At 19.0% G+C, this 20407-nt stretch overlaps 6 protein-coding genes across 6 annotated transcripts; 4 read left to right on the top strand and 2 right to left on the bottom strand.

Moving 5' to 3' along the window:
* Window positions 1-2318: 2318 nt before the first annotated feature.
* Window positions 2319-4308, top strand: SRAE_1000309700 (Hypothetical protein; the record flags this gene model as incomplete). The annotated part of the gene is made up of 3 exons (XM_024650248.1): window positions 2319-2522; window positions 2576-4104; window positions 4152-4308. 3 exons carry the CDS (start codon window positions 2319-2321, stop codon window positions 4306-4308), a joined length of 1890 nt encoding a protein of 629 aa, XP_024504045.1.
* A 354-nt stretch (window positions 4309-4662) lies between these two features.
* Window positions 4663-7015, bottom strand: SRAE_1000309800 (Armadillo-like helical domain and Armadillo-type fold domain-containing protein; the record flags this gene model as incomplete). The annotated part of the gene is made up of 3 exons (XM_024650249.1): window positions 4663-6775; window positions 6826-6939; window positions 6987-7015. The coding sequence occupies 3 exons, from the start codon at window positions 7013-7015 to the stop codon at window positions 4663-4665; spliced, it is 2256 nt and encodes a 751-aa protein (XP_024504046.1).
* A 950-nt stretch (window positions 7016-7965) lies between these two features.
* SRAE_1000309900 (Small GTPase superfamily and Ran GTPase family and Small GTPase superfamily, Rho type and Small GTPase superfamily, Rab type and Small GTP-binding protein domain and Small GTPase superfamily, Ras type and P-loop containing nucleoside triphosphate hydrolase domain-containing protein) lies at window positions 7966-8844 on the top strand (the record flags this gene model as incomplete). Its single annotated transcript, XM_024650250.1, has 1 exon — window positions 7966-8844. One exon carries the CDS (start codon window positions 7966-7968, stop codon window positions 8842-8844), a length of 879 nt encoding a protein of 292 aa, XP_024504047.1.
* Window positions 8845-11502: 2658 nt separating this feature from the next.
* Window positions 11503-13178, bottom strand: SRAE_1000310000 (Uracil phosphoribosyltransferase homolog; the record flags this gene model as incomplete). Its single annotated transcript, XM_024650253.1, has 3 exons — window positions 11503-11818; window positions 11879-12091; window positions 13021-13178. The coding sequence occupies 3 exons, from the start codon at window positions 13176-13178 to the stop codon at window positions 11503-11505; spliced, it is 687 nt and encodes a 228-aa protein (XP_024504048.1).
* Window positions 13179-19013: 5835 nt separating this feature from the next.
* On the top strand, window positions 19014-19959 carry SRAE_1000310100 (G protein-coupled receptor, rhodopsin-like family and GPCR, rhodopsin-like, 7TM domain-containing protein; the record flags this gene model as incomplete). Its single annotated transcript, XM_024650254.1, has 5 exons — window positions 19014-19223; window positions 19303-19432; window positions 19493-19659; window positions 19709-19908; window positions 19947-19959. 5 exons carry the CDS (start codon window positions 19014-19016, stop codon window positions 19957-19959), a joined length of 720 nt encoding a protein of 239 aa, XP_024504049.1.
* A 28-nt stretch (window positions 19960-19987) lies between these two features.
* On the top strand, window positions 19988-20405 carry SRAE_1000310200 (Hypothetical protein; the record flags this gene model as incomplete). The annotated part of the gene is made up of 3 exons (XM_024650255.1): window positions 19988-20090; window positions 20193-20274; window positions 20360-20405. 3 exons carry the CDS (start codon window positions 19988-19990, stop codon window positions 20403-20405), a joined length of 231 nt encoding a protein of 76 aa, XP_024504050.1.
* Window positions 20406-20407: the final 2 nt, after the last annotated feature.

Genomic DNA, 20407 nt, shown 5'->3' on the forward strand with positions numbered 1-20407 from the left:
AAAATATTTTCAATTATCTTTCATACTTCAAAATTATTTTTATCATTATTTCCCTCCTTTCTTATTAGTAGCAGTTATGGTTATATTTTTATTAAATTTTCTTTTTTCAGGAAATTACATTAAATAGTATTGTGTACTTGAAACAATTTACTATCATCAAAATGACTATTTAAGGGATGATTATCACTATCTACAAAATTATAAAGTTTATCCTTAACTAATATCTATATCTTAATTTCCTTATTTTTAACAAATCCTTAACTCCATTTGTTTATCAGTTATATGAATGATTTTATCATAAAAAAGATATATAATAATTTATATATATCTATATATTATTTTGATAAGAAAACTTTTTAATTTAAAATATTTTTTCTTTTTATTATTTACTTTATATATAAAATATACATATATATATATACTTTATTTTAATTTTACTATTGTTAAAAAAAAAAGTTTTATTATATTATGATTAAGAATTAAGTTTAACATAAAGTATGATATGATTATAAAGAATTTACAAAATTTTAAAATGTTTCTTTATAAATAAAATATATTTACTATAATCTTCTCTTCTTTTTACAATTATTTAACTGTTTAAAATCATTATCTTTTAAAAGATTCACAAAACAAATCTTTTTTCCTTTTAAATTATGGACTACAAACTTTAACATTATTTTCTTAATCCTATTATTAATCACCATCATTTTTACATAACAAAACAAAGCACATGTTCAAAATGAGCTTATGGATAGTCTTTTATTATTAATTCTTTTATTTCTTTTTGACTTTTCTCAAGACTTTTTATTCCTTAACATAAGGTGCAACAGGAAGAAAATCTTTTGTTGTCAGTTGTTTTGACTATTAATAACATACCAATAACTGACCATGCTCTAAATTATAATATAGATGATTAACTTTTTATGCTTTATTATTTATTCATTTATTTAAATTATATATGCCTATAAAAATTGTTGAGGTATATATTAATTGAAATTGTTTCTTACTTTATTTACCTATTTTATTGTAAAATATTTAAAATTTTATTTTTAAAAAATATTTTATATAACTTTTTATTTATATATCTTTTTTTTTTATTATTTTGTCATATCAATTATATCTTTAATATATTTACATTTACAAAAGAATTTGATTCAAATATTAACACTAAAAGATAATAAAAAGTTGTAATACAATCCAATTCTTTGAAGATAGTATTACAAAATTTGTTGAATTTTTTACTTTTTAATATTATATCATACATCAAAAATTTATATTTAATATATCTATCCAAAATCCCGAGAACCTATTTAAACTTTAATTTTAAATCAAGTAGGTAAATAAAAAGAAATATATATATAAAATAAAATGTTAATATTCTTTTTGTAAATTATATATTAAGAGCTATATTGTTTTAATATAAAATATCTCTTTACTATTACTATATATATATAAAATAAATTTCTAATATATTTATACCTAAATATAATTATAATGTTTCTATTTTTCTTATATCCTCTTCAAGTAATGATGATATTTTGTGAAGAATCATGTCATTCCACTTCATATATTATGTTTATTAACTTTAATATTATTTACATTTCTAAAAGTTTCTAAAAGATAATGGGATATTTAAAGAAATCAAAGATTCTTCAATATTTTAATAATTCTAAAATCATTTCAATCTTAAGAAATATTCTTAAGAAGTATATATATATTTTTTTTATTTGAACAAAATATGTTAAATGATTTTTTTAATCATTTAAACTATACTCATTTGACAATTTTTATTCACATTTTAAAGTTAATATTTTATAAAACAAATTATAACACTAAAAAATTTATCTTTTTTTTTTAGAATATTTTAAATTCCAACCACATATCTATAAAACATTTTTTATAACATTTATTTTTATAAGATTAAAGGAACTCTTCTACTATCTCATATCACATTCCATTTTTAGTGTCTCTTCATTAGCGATTTGAGAATATATTTAAAAACAAACATAATGATAAAATACTTACAAATTTAAATTAAAATTCTAAGATAACTATTTAATATTTGTAAATGGGTAAATTTTAAAAATTATTTATCATCCCAGTTGGCGTTTATATATTTATTATTGACAAGAAAAAGATAACTATTTTTTTTGTTAATCTTTTTTTTTCAAATTTAATATTCCTTACTATATATATCTTTTATCTTTTTTTTTTTAGATTTTTTTCAACTATTATTTAAAATAAAAGAAATTATTTATAGTATGAATATTTAAGTAGGAAAAGAAAACCAAATTGATGATTAAAGTATTCTTAAAATTATGTTCAAGTATTTCTATACATTATTTATTTTTATTTTTATCATTATTAATTTGATAAAATCTTCCAAATTTTGTACACATCATGAGGAATGTATTGAGAAGACAAAAAAGTTAACTGGAGATGTCAATTTATTTTGGTTTGGTGATGAATGGAGAACATTATGTGATCAAAGGTATTTTAAATATCAACAAAAAAATAAAGTTGTAAGTATTTTTATATTCTAATAGTTTTATTGTATTTTAATTTTTTTTTTAAGAATTCTATTGATTGCCTAAATCCACCTAATCTTTCAAAATTTCATTCTCTTGGTTCAAGATTATTTCAAGTACCAACATTTTCATCTCATTTTTTGGATAATTTAAAAATATTTCCTCGAGTGACATTTTTTCCCAAATCGGGTAATTATACAGCATGTGATCATGAGTTTAATATAGATATGGGGAAAAAAAAAGAAATTCATGGGCATCCTGAAATGACACCAATAGATTCTTTCTTCACAATAACACCACCTGACTTAAATTGGCCAGGACTTGGTAAAGATAATAATAGATATATTATCTTAATCCTCGATCCATCAGAAGGTAAAATTTTATTTTTATCTATAAATTTTCCCTATGAAACAACCAATATCATTGAATATAATACCCTGAAACCTTATAGAAATTCTCCCTCACCAATGGTATTTTTAATTTTTGATCAAGGACAAAATAGTAGTCAATTAAATTATATACCTCAACAATTAAATGATGATAAACATTTTAATTTTGAAGACACTTCACAAAATATTTTTGATTTACCATTATTTATGCTTAAAAATAATTTAACAACAAAATTAGTTGGTTTGACGTGGTCTTTAATTAAAACAGATCCATATTCATTAGAAATAAATAGACAGGTAAATGGAATAGATAACTGTCATTCATTATTGATAAAAAAACTTCAAAAAGAACAGTTATTTGATTTTGTTTCAAATTTTAATTTAAATGAACTTGATAATACAATATCATTATCATATTATCAACCATCAACAGAATTTAGTATATGTTGTGAAACATTTTCTTATGATGAAGATTATATTGTGGCTGATCCATTAGCTTATGCATATATACCATCATTAGCATTGATAAATAAACCAAAACTTAAAATGATAAAAAATAGTAATTTTGTTGATAATTATCAAAGAATTCAAAGACATTATGTTGTGAAGAAGGATGAAAAATTTATTCTTGTTATGTTTGAACCAAATAAAAAAAGATTATTTTGGTTGGTTTCTGATGTCACTGGTATTTCATTGGCCAAAGGAAATGACATAGATGGTGTAACAATAGTACCTTATGAAGATCCATCATCGTATGATCCAAATAATTGTAATGATGTAGTGTTGATGGTTCTTGAAGAATCAAGATATGGAAAAAAAGTTAGCATAAGAAAACATAGAGAGGATGATAATGAAATTAAAACAATATCCAATTCATATATGACTAAGATGCTTCATGATTATTTTACTTTTGATCAACAGAAATTACCTAGTAATTATTTTGGTTCAGAGGGATCAAGGCAAAATTTTAGTATAGAAAATTTTAAATCTTATATGAAAGTAAAGTTAACAGCTATAACATGGTTTGAAAGTTGTTATGATGAGTTTAATGCTATCACTCAGATAAGGCATATAATAAAAAATAATTTAACTGAAAATGATGTTAAAAAGAAGTATGATAAGTATAAAATTAATAAAATTGAATATTATGGATATCCACAGACTCCTGAAGTTAAATTAGCAAAAACGTAAGTTTACTATTATTATTATTATTAAATATTCAATTTTTTTTTAGTGAACGTTTAAAAAGAGAATTAATGGTAGCAATATGTAAAGTATTAAAGCCAACTTTTAATAATACTTGTAAAAATATTAACAGTTCAATGAAAGCCTCTATCAATTATATACTTATAGTTTTAATATTAATAATAGCTTTACTAAGGAAATATTAGAAAAAAAGAATCTGTAATATTTATGTATATATAATCCATCTACTTATTTTATTTTCATTTTCATAGTCCCGATGAATCTCTACAAATTTTTTAACAATAATAATTAATAATTTTTGTTATATTTTTATGATTACTAATAATTAAATTTTAAAATGATATTCATTTCTAAGTTTTCAAAGAAAAAATATAATTTTTTTAAATAAAAATATATAATAAAAATTTATTGATAATTAATATATTGCCATATATACATAAATACAAGAAGATAAAAATAAAATAATAATTATAAATATATATATAAAACAACAAAATGTAATCAAGTAAATTAGAAATATTAAAACTTTTTTAAAAAAATTAATCATCTAATTCATTATCATTATTTAAAAATTCATCAACATCTAAAACTACATTTCCATTATCATAATATGAATCACCAGCTAAATCTATATTCTCAATATCTGATATCGAATCATTTATCATTTCTAACCATTGAGCATTATGCCATCGAAATCTTTCTCCATCAATTTTTTTAGCCCATTCTTTGGATGATTCTGATATTACTTGTAAAGCTTGATCACACATATTTCTTATTGGTTCATTAGTATCATGCATCAAATCAATCAAATAAGCAGCTATCTCTGATTTCTTTTTTGTTGTATCCATTAATATTATACAACATGATTCATGAATAAGAAGTTTATAAAAAAGATAAACTATTTGTATTACTATTTCATCATCTTCCTGTTTTTTATTTAAAAGATTTATTAAATCATCAGAATTTTCTAATATTTTTTGCGCACCAACTTCTGTTGTTGCTATTGTTGAAGAAAACATTAATAATTGAAGTAACATGTCATCAGAAACACCACCATTCTTTTTTTCATTGACAAAGGCACTACTTAAAATGTTAAATATTTCATATTTATCACATACTTCAATCCAATCAACAGATTGTATATGGACAGCTGTCCCAAGGCAATCCAAACCAAAAGAATAATCTTTTAAATTTTTGTTATCTCTAAAAAAGTTTTCCTCGTTACCTTTATTTTCTTTCATAAATTTCATATATGGTTTATAACATTTTACTATAAACATTTCTATAAACATTTCCATATATTTATGATCATTAAATATACTTTGTGTTGCACCATTATGTGAAGCAACATTTCTGACAACTTTTATTAATAAATTATCAATTTCTTTTTCATTTTCATCACAATAATTACTTCCCATTGCTAGATCAATTAAAAATTCTAATCCTTTACCATTAGATCCACAAATTAATTGAGCATTCCTTTTTTCAAGTGAAACATTTATTAATAATGATTTATCTATATTATCAGCTTTCTTTTCAATGACCTTTCTCATTAATATTGTAATAATATCGGAAAATGTTATCATTGCCTTAGCATCATCAATAATACTTAATTGGTAGATTAAATTTCTTGCTGTAATTGAATGATATGGTCCTTCAAGGTATGGTGCAATATATGTAATAATATTTTGTTTAACCATTCTTTTTCTAAGAATTTCATCAAATGATAAATTAAATAATATTTTAAAAACAACATTTCTTAATTCAGCATCTGATCGAAAATCTTTTGATTTAACAATTTTATTAGAACATATCTTTTCAATGATACCTTCATCAATAAATGTTTGTTTATTTTCAACAAAACAACTTAATTTCCATAAAAAATTTAACACAACTAATAGTAAAGGTATTGATGGTTGAAGTGTAAGACAATTTGATAATAATTGAATTATTCCTTTATTAACAATTTTAACTTCAGTCTTCATGTCATCACCAATAAATAATAATAATTGATAACTTGAAGCCAAAAGTTGTGCCTGTTTTTTTATAGCAACTTCCCATTTTTTTTTTGAATTACCATTACTAGATCCACTTTTATCATTTTCACTATAATTTTTTAATTCTTTTAACCAAGCACTTCTTCTTTTTTGTTCAAATTCAATCATCTGAATAAATAATAAGCCAATTTTATTTTGTCCAATAACTGTATGAAAATTACTATATTGAGAAAATTGAACAAATATCATTGTAATATTTATAGCTAAATCATATGATTTTTTCCAATCATCCCTAAAAACTCTAACTAATATTGGTATTAATGTTTCATTTTGTGATAATTTTAATAAATTTATATTATCACAAGCTAATGATAAAATAGCACTTGCTGCTTTTGTTTTTTCTGGTAACTCTTCATATAAATCTTCTATATAATTACTTAATTTTGTTATATCACCAGGAATTGTACCCTGTGGAAGATTAGAACTAATAATTGGTGAATTACTACTACTATTCATTAAAGATCTTTTAACTATAAAATAACATAACTGTTCAAGATCTGATAATTTATGTTCTGGTATTATTGGTGTCTTTGACAATATATGTTTAGATAAATATGATATATCAATATTTTCTTTGAGATCTTTTAAATAAACTCTAAAAAATTATAACAATATTTGATAATAGTTAAAAAAAAATAAATTTACATTGATTGTGATGATTTAACAGGAGTTCCTTTATTATCATTAACATTAGGTGTATAATTTACAATAATAGCAGGTTCAGTTGGATGAGCCTCCAATTCAACTTTTTGACTTTTACTAAATAAAAAATTAATTTTTATATAAATATTTTAATAAAAATTTACCCAATACTTGAATTACTAACTCTACTCATAATTATTATATTATAAATTCAAAATAATTTACCATCAATAATTTCTTTTCATAGAAAATAAGTTTTACATGTAAACAAAATATTACTTAGCAACATATAAAAATATTATTCTTGACAGTTAAAATATCAGTTAATATTCTTTTATATTAATATATTACTAATATAAGGCATATAGAAAAATTATACTGAAAAGATACACTTTAAAATCAATAAAATACATAAGGGCCATAAAGTTGAACATTGCCAATATCCAAAACAACAGACGTTCAAATTTTATGATGCAAAAAAATACTACTACCTTTAACTATACTACAAATATTTTTTATAGTTTAATTTTGAATTTGAAGTGGTAATATTTGAAAATTTTAAAAATTCAAATTTTTATGTTGTTTTTTTTTTATTTTATTAAAATTTAAATAAAGTTTTTTTTTGTTTGATTAATTTTAATACTTGAAAATATCTTTTATTTCAATTAAAAATTAATTAGATTTTATAAAAATCAAATTTTTTTAATATTATTATAAAACTTAAATTTGTTGTAATAAATATTTGTCAGTTGGTGTGATTTTTCTATAAAAAAAAATATTTAGCATAAAGTGTTAAATATTTTTTATTTCAATTTAAAAAAATATAACACATTGTCAGAAATAATAATATTATTATTATTTTTTTAAATTTAGAATATTTTTTAAACTTTAGATTTATATCTTTTCAAGACAATAATAATAAAGGAAATATTTTACCAATTGTTAAAATAAACAGCTGGTGAATTGTTAAAGTAGTATACCAAATAAAACCACGATCACGGGACGCGTGGAAACTATTATTATTTTTTAAAAAAGTAAAAACTTTATCTAATATCCTTTAGTATTAAGTTGTTTCATATTTCTTATCTAACTTAGGAAAAAAAGTACTATTATTTGTGTAATTTTTTTTTTAAAATTAAAATTATGGAGAATCATGATACAAATCAGGTAGAAAATAAAAATATTTCAAATGAAGAAACACCACAATCTATTAATAATTTAGTTTCAATATCACTTCCACAACCATCAGTACAACAACCAACAGTTAGTGATGTTAAAAAACCAAAATTTGTTCCATATCCAGTGAGTGATCTTAATAATAAACTTAAGTCACCCGTTGCCTCTGCTTCAATTCCACCAGGAACTAATTTGAAAGCTCTTGCCAAAAGTAGGAGAACATTTAAAGTAATAATTATTGGTGATGCTTATGTCGGTAAAACATGCCTTTCTTTTCGTTTTTGTAATGGTCGTTTTCCTGAATCAACAGAATCAACTATTGGGGTAGATTTTAGGGAACGTCAACTTTTGATAGATGATGAATTGATAAAAATTCAATTATGGGATACAGCTGGACAGGAAAGATACCGCCAATCAATTGTAGCTCATTATTATAGGAATGTAAATGCAGTGGTCTTCGTATATGATGTAACAAATCCACAAAGTTTTAATTCTCTTCAATTTTGGATAGAACAATGTAAACAAAATGCTATAGTAACAGGAAAACATGTTCCTCATATAATAATTGGTAATAAATGTGATTTAGAAAGTCAACATAAAGTTAATATAGAGGATGCTTTGAAATTTGCTGATCAAAATGACATGGTTCTTTTTGAAACATCAGCATTAATGGATTCAGAAGCTGATCATATAGAAAGTATCTTTATGACATTAGTTCATAAATTAAGGCAAGCAAAACCAATGCATGTTCAAAGTGATGAGGAACGAAAAACATTTGAAGACAAGAAAATTCTTCTTAAAAAAGATACTGAAATAGAACCTGAAAATGAAGGTTGGTGTTGTTAATCTTTCTTTGTTAATATATTTAAATCTATAATTATATTAAATTATTTCTCTTGTTTCTAAACGTATATATATGTATTACCAAATAAATATATTTTTTCATTCCATTGAATTGTAATTTTATTTTAATTGGTATTAATGTGAATATTTTATTTTATCATTATATCAATTTTAGCATATTATACTTTTTACAGATTTAAACAAAAAGAAATTTAACAGAACAAAGAAACTTCTAAAAACTGACAAAAATCTGACATTGAAAAAAATTATTTTATTAATTTACAAAAATTTATTCATTATTATTATTGAAAATAAATTTTAATATCTTTAATTTTCTAATATCGATAATTTTTTTTATTAAATAAAAATAAATATTTTTTTAAATTATTATAATTTTTTAATTTTCTTCTCTAAACAACTTTAATATCCTATTTATTTTAAAGAACAAAAATAAAATATAATACTTTTATAAATATATATATACGTCATTAAGTTTTAAAATATTAAAAAAAAAAAGCTAAACCTTAAAACAAATCTTTTTAGTTATTTTTAAGTATTAAAAAGTATAAACTCTTTATTTTTTTTTAAATAAAACTTTAATGAAAAATATATATACTAAATAATTATTAGGAAATTATATAAAAAAAAAAAAAAATTTTATGTTAAAATGATGATGTAAGAAAATAATAAAAATTTTTAATATCATGTCATCAACAGAAATAATTTGTTGTCAAATACCCGGTATTAAATTATCTTTTTCCTTATTATATAATACAATTTTTTTTTAAGATATTTACAAAATTTTTTTTTAATATATTAATATTTTAAAATAGTATCTTGAATAAATTATAATATATGGTAACAATTTTTAGTATTTTCAATTTTAAATGAATGTAACCTTTTTTATTATAATTTTGATAGAATATTATTTTGAAAAATTATTTAAAATAAAAAAAAAATTTCTTTATGAATAATACTTTTTAATGTTGTTTTATAATTTTATTGGATTTTTAAAATTTCTTTATGGATCATTTTATAACTAATCTTTTATGTATTTTAAAATTCTCTCTCTAATTTTTCTATATTTGCCACTAAATATAATATAGTTATTATAATATAATATAATAGAAATTTTAAAATATATTTATTCACATATATTTTTAATTTACGTGATTATTTTTATCACATATATTAATATGGTTATTTTATAGTATTATTTATACTATTTTACATATATGTTATATTAAAAGATATCATAAGATTTAATCATTTAATGTTTCTAAAAACATTTTTGATATTTAAACTTTATCTAAACATAAATAAAAAGTTAATTAGCTTTATAATCATAATGTCAACAAAATAATAGACCATGATTTTAAATAATTGGTTAAATTATCTCATTATCATAACTAAGCAACACCCACTGTTATGATTCATTGAGGCTAGACATTACAATTTTTTTTTTTTAAATTAAACATTTTTGTGATAAATATTGTACTATTTATTAATAATTAGATTTCATGTTAACAAGAAAACAATTTTTTTTGTATAAACTAATTTTTATAGGTGAAAAGTTTTAGAGAAAGACTTATTTAAAATATTTATTAAAAGAAGAAAAGATTTAATCTTTGATTTTATTTTATAAATGTAATTTAATTTAAAACATATATTACTAATAATGATAGAAAACTGGTAACAAAATATAACAAAAACTTATATTAAAAAAGATTGACACTTCAAAAAAGATATTCTATATCGACGTCTCATTTGAATTTAACATTTCATTATGTTTAAAATCATTTTTAAAAGTTGCAAAACATTTTCTTTATAATAACTTTGAATTTTATTTTTTTCAAAGTATTTTTTTTTTGCTCCAAAAAATATTTTTTTAATATTGTTTTTTTTTTTTACGTTATTATAAGTATTTATAAAGTTTTACAAGTATATAAGAATTAATATAATAATTATAATATTTTTGTTTACATTAATTACAAAATAATATGTTTTTTGATTAATTATTTATATATATCAAGATGTTAGAATATGACTATCATAATATGTTGTAACTTTTAAATAAAAATTATTCTTTTAGACATCAATAGGTTTCTTTTTTTTATAAAAAAATTAGTCATAAGATTATCTTAATGTTCATTCACTATTATATCCAATTTCATAAATATAAAATTTTTTTGTACTTTTTACTATTATTATTATTAAAACTAAATTATATATATATAATTTAAAAATTTTTAATTTTAAAGATTTAACGTTATTTTAATATTTTAGTGTACTTTGAGATTTTCAAAAAATGTTTTATGTAGTAGAGCTTCACACATCTATACATATAAAATGTTTACTTATTTGGTGAATCAAAAAATGATAGCGTGTTATTGGTAAAAATCTCTAGTACATGATATTTATTATTTCCTAAAAAAAATTTTTTAAAAAGAAATTTTTCATAATTTTAAATGATATATTATTTTAATATTTTCCTTTTAACATAACAAGTATAATAAAAAATTATAACTATATGATTATAAGTTATTTTATGAACATTAAATTTAATATTTCTAACTATTTCTAACTATTTATTTAATATTTTATTATATTTTTTTTTAAATTTTTTTTTATTTATTTATTTATATTTATTTTTTTTCTTTATTAATCTGTTCCAAAATATTTCTTAGTAAAATTAAATGGTACATTACCAACATCTGATGTTATGATACGAACATGAGAAAATTCTTTACCTATTTCTATTAATGCTTTTGTTGTTGAAAAAATTGATATCAAGACAATATTTTTACCTTTAACATTATGTTCTTTCAGTAATCTTAAAGCTTTTATTACCGTTTCACCTGTTCCAAGAATAGGATAACATAATAAAACTTGACGACGATTAATATCAGGAGGAAATTTAGAATATAATACTTTTTGTTCTTTTTCTGATATCAAAATTTTTCCTATTCTCATGGATCTGAAAATAATAAACAAAAAATATTATTATTATTTTTTATTTAAATTTATTTATTTTTACCTGCAACATTGTCTCATGGCAGTTTCCATACACTCCCCAGACCTACATAATGAAATTGCACAATTACCTTTTTTAAAGTCTAATCCTTTATAATATCTTCCAGTTGGAGTTTTGACGACAACTTCTTTATATGACAAGCAGTTTAATCCTTCTTCAATAACTAATCTCATAAGGCGATCGGCATGAAAAACAAAATCAGAATTATTTGTTTCTCTAAAAGTACAAAAAAATGACATTCCTGAAAACGTGTTTTTATGTAAAATAAATTTATTCCTTATCACTCATTTATCAATCATTTAATAAACTCAAAGGAATAATTTAGTTTTTTTTTTTTTTTAATGACAATAAATTATCTAAATTTAAAATATATATTAACATTTTCTCATTTCTATTTTTCTATTAATACACATCCTTTATGTTAAACTTTAATGAAGAAAATAATGAAACATCACATATTAAACAACATTTATAATAATAATAATTTTTTTTTCTAATAATTGATATTAGTTTTTTTAAAAATATCATATTTTTATAAAAGTAGTAATAACTATATGTTAATAATATTTTTTTATATAACCCTTGTTCTGTTACATTTAGAAAAATGGTATTATAAAAAAAAAACTTTTAATACTAATTTATTATGAAACTAATTAAAAGTAAATAATTTTTTTTGTTTTATTTTGTGGCGTGTACAAATATAACAATTTTAAACAAATACAAGATTTAATTAAGTTTCCTTTTCTTGTTATAATATTTATTATCCTAATTACATCATTAAAATTTTTACTAAATTTTTTCGGAAAAAAATATTTTTTTTAAATCAAAATTTATCTTTCTTGAAATAAGATATCTATTCATATGTACCTGATTATCTATAAAAATTTTACATATTTTTTTTTATCTTTTATATAGTATAATACATTTTTTTTCTAATAAAAACATTTCAAAATGTATTATCGTTTAATATTTCAAAAATTTTTTTTTGTTTTTAATTTTAACACAATAATTGTTGAGTTATGAATAAAAATAAGTTTAAAATTATGTCACTATAACTATACAAAGACCAATTAAAAGATAATGAAAAAAAAAGATAGGGAGTGGAATAATTTTATTAAATATAATATTTTGTCCTTAAAACGTACCTATTTCTGAGTATTGTTTGTAACTCTAAAACCTGGTCTTTCTTTTCTAATTCTATTATCTTACTTAAAAGTTCATCACGTTTATATTCATAATCTTTGTTACTATCTAATAAAATATTTTCTTCTTCATGATTTTCCAATACCATAAAATCTGTCATTATCTCATAAGAGAATTTATCGTTATCATTATATTCCATATTACGATTTTTTTATTATCTATTTTTTTTCCTAGAATTAGAAATAATTTTTTTTTTAATAAATATTTTTGGTTATATAAAAATTTTTGGATAAAATATATATATATATATAATACTTTATAATTAATATCTAAATACTCTTGATTTACATAGATAAATAGTATAATGAATATTTTTTTTTAAAAGATAACATTAATTATCTTTAAGTTTAAAGGAAATTTATATATATAACACATTATTTTAAATAACATGATATTAAAGTGATACAATAATTGTGATATTTAATATATAATATATATTGATAATTGATATAACATTTTTCTAAATATATTAATTCAAAACAATATAACTTTTTAAAAGAATAACTTTAAAATATGTTTCATTGATAAATGTTTATCTTAATATAACATTCTTAATTCATTGAATTAGAATTTTTTAGTGTGACATTGTATATTTAATTTCATTTGTATTTGTTAGTTTAATGACGATTTAAATTTTATCAAAACATTTTATATATTTTAAAAGAAATTGTTCAACTAATGATAATAATTAACTAACAATATAAAAAAAAAATAGTATAATGTGTTTTGGTAATTAAAAAATAATTAAAATAAAAAGATGAAAAAATAAAGCAGGTTTTTTAGTTTTGACTTTTTTTTTTAAATATGATAGTTTTAAACGATACTAATGAGAGTATGGTAATTTAACAAACAAACAATATATATAATAGTTAAGGGAATATGTTATTTATCTATATTATATATAATAATATGGTTTAGAAAGTGTCATAAAGTTATACCAAATAATAAATATATTTCCTAATGAGCATAAATAATATAATAGAATGATGTTATCAATGTTATTATCATTGATCAAATTATCATTAAGAAAAGTTTTGTTTTTTTTTAAATAGTACACATTTTCCATTCTCGATATCGTTTCGAGAATAACCTCCGTTTGGTGGGAATAAAAATGCCTCATATAAATATTTACTTTTACTTTTAATGTTTTTGTTTTTTGATGTCATAATATCAATAAGTAAAGATTTTAATACCTTTGGGATAAACATTTTATTTATTTATTAAATAAGCAAAAATCATTTTCTTAATGAAATAAAATAATTCTTAAAAGAATATAAAAATTTTTTCATTAATTAAAAATTACAACTTTGGAGTTTTTTTTTTTTATTTTGGTTTTATATTTATATTTTATAATATACTTGTTTCATTGTGATTTCATAAGAAAAAGCAAAATGAAATAATATATAAACTTGAGACATGGTAATAATTTATATCACATTTCCATTAAATTATCTAAAGTATAATTAAATTTAACCTAAAAAGTAAAAAAAAAGTACTACTATTATAATTATGTTCATTTTTTAGAAAAGTAATTTAAATTATGTTTTAAAGTAAAATAAGTACAAGAAAAATAAGATTTTTTTCCCACTATCTGTATGTCATAATTTATGTATTTATAATAGAGTAAGTATTTCAATCATGTTAAATAGAATTTTAATCAAATTTGTATTATCATTTTAAAGAAAAATTATACTTTATATGAGAAAATTTAACGATAGTCCCACGTAGAGTTTATTTTAACTTTTTTCATTTTAATAATACAAAATGTTAACTTTTAGTGTTCATATTAAAATTTTCCATTAATTTTAATATAAAATTTCAAAGATAAACAGGATGGATGAATTTTGATCATTTAAAAATTTCCCTATATATATATCTTTTTTTTTTCTTATCTTTTTACAAAGCAAAAATAAAAGAAACAAATATAATCCTAATATCTCATTTTTATTATCAACAAGTAAATAAGATTTAGTTCTTTCCTTTTAAGCATTTAAATTTGCTCAATAAATGATTATTATATATAAGCATTTGTTTCTTTTTGGAGTTTGAACCGCATATGTGTCTGATGAAATATAATTTAAAAATGTATTCCCTTCTTTTATTTCCCATATCTATAAAATTATACAATACTTTGTCATTTTTATATAAATTACTTCTATTAACGTTTCCAAATGTTTGTTGATAAAATTTTTATTTAAAATTTAAAGTTTTATTAAAATTTTAAATTACTACACACTTTATATGCTATGTGAAATTAAATAAAATAACATTTGACAGTTTTTGAGTTATTTTTAATAAGAATAAATTTTTTTTTTAATATTTATTATTTATCGTTGATTGGAAATGATAAAATGTCATATATAAATTATTTTTTTTCCTTTTTTTTGGAATTCAATAATTAAATGCATTAAGTTAAAAATTATAGAAATTTTATAAATTTTTATATACATTAGTTAATAGATTTGTGTTTTAGTCTAGCATTAATTTAAAAACCTTATCCTTTTTAATGTGTTTTTAATTTAAAAGTTTAAACCATTAGCATTATACATAATTATCTTAACATTAATTTCCTAAGATATTAAAAATATATATTTTAAAATTTTTCTAAACCAATAAATCAGTAAATTAAGGCAAAAAAAAATAAATAAATAACTTCAATTAACATTAGATGATGTTATCATTTAGAAATTTAAAAAGATATAACGAAGACGATTATTGGAAAAAGAAACAAAATAAAATCAACAATTATAAACTAATTATTTACTAGTAACAAAATTGTTTTATCATTGTAAAAAACAATTTTACCACTTTTAAACTTCAATAATTAAAAATTTATAACCACATTTTCTTTATCATTATACTTAATTATGAAAATATTCATTAATAGATATTTGATTATTTTTCAAAGAAATATAATTGTATCTAAAATACTATTATAATCTTAATAATTACATCAACTATATTACTGTCTGTTAACAAATAATTATCTTAATTTAACTACTAATTTTCACAGAAGAACATCACTCTCTACTTATCATGTTCAAACTTTTTTAAAACTCTTCATTATTCTTAACTAAAATATTAATCTCTACTAACAGCAAATTTTAACATTTATTAAAATAAATCTTTATACTTTAGAACATTAAAAAAATTACCCCAACTTATTTAATAATATAAGTGTTTCCTAAAAAAAGTTTTTTTTTTTTATTTTCTTAAGTATAAACTTTATAAAGTGGTGTCTTTCGTACTAGTAAAACTACATAAAACCAAATAACTAATAAATATTTAATTTATTAAATCTTCTCTATTATATTATTTATATAATTACTTTTTTTTTAATCATAAAAATATTAGTAAATATATATTCTAAATAACTACTTATTAAATAACAATGTAATACTTATTATTATTAAAAGAAAAAAAAAAGAACCTTATTTTTATAAATTTATCTTAAATTTAACATTATTTAAAACAAATTTATGTCTTACTTTTTTATTATTAATAATAATAAAATCCAAAATCTACCATTTGTAGCATACATTTATTTATTGAAAACCAATTTAAAAAAATAAGTTTTTTAATAATATAAGAATAAATATAAATGGCTTTATAGCAAAAATATAAATACATGTCTAAAATGATAACAAAAATTTTTTTTTTTCTTAAATGTTCAAAATAACTTTTTTTTTTAGATAACCCACTTAATAACTACTTCACCAATTAAAGTATTTTATTTTTTTTTATAAAATTAAAAGTTTTCCTTTAAATTATTAAGATATATTTTAAGTTTTCATTTACTAAAATTCTAATAATCATACAGATATATGTATAATATATTATATTTATTTATTAGTTCAAAGCTTAAAATTTTTCAGTAATAATTAAACAAGTTGGATAATGTATATCTACCTGAATATTATTAAAAGAATGTAAATGATAATAATAATGATCATATGCAATAAAGACAACATATATATGAAAACTATTAACTTTAAAATATATCTCCTTAACACTGTATCTAAAGAGATCAAATAATAAAAAAAAAATTTTTTTTTTTCTAAATTACCATATAAATTTCACAATATTTACCATATAAATATTATTTTATTTATTTAATCTTTATTTTATGAGTAATATAAATACTTCTTGATAACTCTTTAAAATGATATAAGGTAAAATAAAGTGTTATATATATTTTCTATCAAATTACTTTGTGAAATTTTTATAATATTTAATTCTACCTTACTTAAGTTTAAAATATATTTATTTTATTATTTTAAAATATCATTAAAGATAAAATATTTAATAATCAACATATCTTTTTTTTTACAAATAAATATAATTGTTTTCTTAATTTTTATTACTATATCATAAACAAAAACAATAAAAAAAAAACATTTAAAATTATTTCCTAATACTTATAATCATTTTTGTATCATTACCATAAAACAAATTGGAACATTTTTTTTTAATATATTTTAATTACAGTAAGTACTTTACATTATTAAAATTATTTGTACTAAATTATCCCATATAATGCTACGAGAACTTTTTACATAAATAATAATATTTCTTAAAAAAAATTCCATTTATTTTATAATAAATAAAACACAGTATACTTTATTTTTTACCTTTTTAATTTAATAAAAGGGAAATATAAAAAAAAGCTATTACTATCATTCATAAACTATCTCTTCAATTATTTTTTTAAAAAAAAAGAAATATTTTTTAATCAAAGTATTTTTTTTTATTAACATTCCATAAATCTCTATCTTCTATCATTTCATTTCTATCTCTTATAATTTTTCAAAAAAAAAAGTACATAAATTTATTGTTTACTTAATTCAATAATAAATCACAAAATTTTTCTATCTTTTTTTTTATTTTTACTATCCACTATTATACTTTTCTCCCCATAAAAAGTAACTTAAATATTTTTTTTTTTTTTTTAAAATCCTTCTAAAGAAATATAGTAAAACTATAAATTTTACCTAATTACCATATAAAGTCATTTCTAATTTTTCTCTCTACTTCTAATAATTCTATTTATATTTATAATCATGCATACATGCAAAAATAACTAATCTAAAAATATGTATATGCATAAAATAACCTTTTTAAAGATAAATATATATATATATTATCAATTTTTATCATTAAATTTATTATTTCATGCTGTTCTTAAAAATTAAAGATATATGTTACTATTTTTGTGATAGTATAGAATTTTTAACATAATTATTAATCAGTCTTATCCTTTATATTATTTTATTACTGAATTTTAATGAAACACTTTTTAGTACTCCCTTTATACTATATTTTATGTAAGTTCAAATAGTAAGAATTCTTATAATTTAATAAAAAATAACAATCATCAAAAATATATGATTATATTATTTAATTAATTAAAATATATAAAAATCTTTTCTCTTTTTTTTTATTATAATAATAATAATTATATAACATTACCCATATCTATATTTATTTATTTATTTATCTCTTTTAATAGGCATATAAAGTAAAATTTTTATAGATAAATAGTTCAGTTTAAAAACTTTTTTTTTACCATATTTTTTAATGATAATTATAAATTAAAAAGAAAACTATTCATTTATATATAATATTTTTTTATTCCTTTATATTTCATTTTTATTTTTCTATCAAATATTTTTCTATTTTTAATTATTTTTAATATTTTAGACTTATACATAAGAATTGAAACCTCAATTTCGACATTTTATTCATTTTTCTTTTTCTCACTACTCATTTATTATTTTTTCATCATTATATTTGTACTATTTTTGGGTCTTTAATATATTACATATTATTTAATGAAATAAAGAATTAAATATTTATATATTATTATTATTATATTATTTTTATATTACCGTTATAATATAATAAAAAAAAAATTATTATTCAAAGAAAAAAAAAAATGAATGGTGATGTTGAGTTTAATAATTATGATGATAACTATCAAGATTTTACCAATCTAACTGATGATGAATATTTTGAACAGATTGTTAAACTACTAATGCCAAGTAAATTAGAATATTTTTTTGGTTTTGTTTTTATTCTTCAAATGATTATTGGTGTTGTTGGTAATTGTATGGTTGTTTATGTAGTTGCTAAAAATAAAAATATGGTAAGTATTAAATATTTATGTAATTTTTTTTTATAATTAATGTTATTATTATTGTTTTTATTTTAATTTTTTATTATAGTGGACATCAATGAATTTATTTTTAACAAATTTGGCATTATCTGATATGTTAGTATTAATTTTTTGCCTTCCACCAACAGTTATTAATGATCTAACAAAAACATTTTGGTTCTCCTCAACATTATGTAAAAGTATATCACTTTTTCAAAATACATCAGTTTATGTTTCTGTTTTAACATTAATGTTTATAGCTATTGAAAGATGGAAAGCTATCTCATCACCATTATCACTTCCTTTATGGAAAACTAATCGGGTTATTATTATTATATGGGGTATTGCTTTTACTTTATCTACTCCAGAACCATATACCTTAAGATTAGAACCATTTGATTTAAATAGGTATAAAGAAAATTTTACTGTAAGTATATATATATTTTTTATTATTAATTATAGTTATATATTTTTAGTGGGGAACAAAATGTACAGAAAGTTGGAGTCCAGAATTTCAAAAAATTTATCAAATATCTCAAACATTATTTTGTTTTTTAATACCATTAATTATAATATCTGGTCTTTGTATTCATATGATACTTATATTACAAAAAAAATCACTCCAATTGGGGGAACGTCAAATAGCAAGTAGAAAAAGAGCCACACACATGCTAATGTTAGTTGTTTTGGTATTTTTTTTCTGTTATCTTCCAGTTCACCTTCATAATATTGCAACAGCATTTAATATTAATTATATGGATTATGATGAAAATATTATTGCTATAAGAAAATTTATTCCAAGATTTTTAGTTTATTCAAGTTGTAGTTTAAATCCAATATTATATAATTTTATGTGTGGTATGTTTTTTTCATATTTAATATATCTTTTATTTATGATAAAAAAAAAACTAAATATAAATATTTTAACAAAAATTAATATTATACAAAAAAATTTTATAGAAAGATTTCGCCGAGAAATGAAACACGTTTGTTGTTTGACTGAAACTACCAAGACTAGTAAAAAAACAATTAACCGGATAAGGTATAGTTCTTTAACAGGTCCTACATACTATTAAAATAATTATATAATCCATTTTTTTTTTTTTAATAATGTTCAATGATCTTAGAGGTAGAGGTGTTTTATATCAAAAAACAACTCATCAAACATGTTAATT

The sequence above is a fragment of the Strongyloides ratti genome (assembly GCF_001040885.1).
Source record: "Strongyloides ratti genome assembly S_ratti_ED321, chromosome : 1".
NCBI classification, from domain to species: Eukaryota; Metazoa; Nematoda; class Chromadorea; order Rhabditida; family Strongyloididae; genus Strongyloides; species Strongyloides ratti.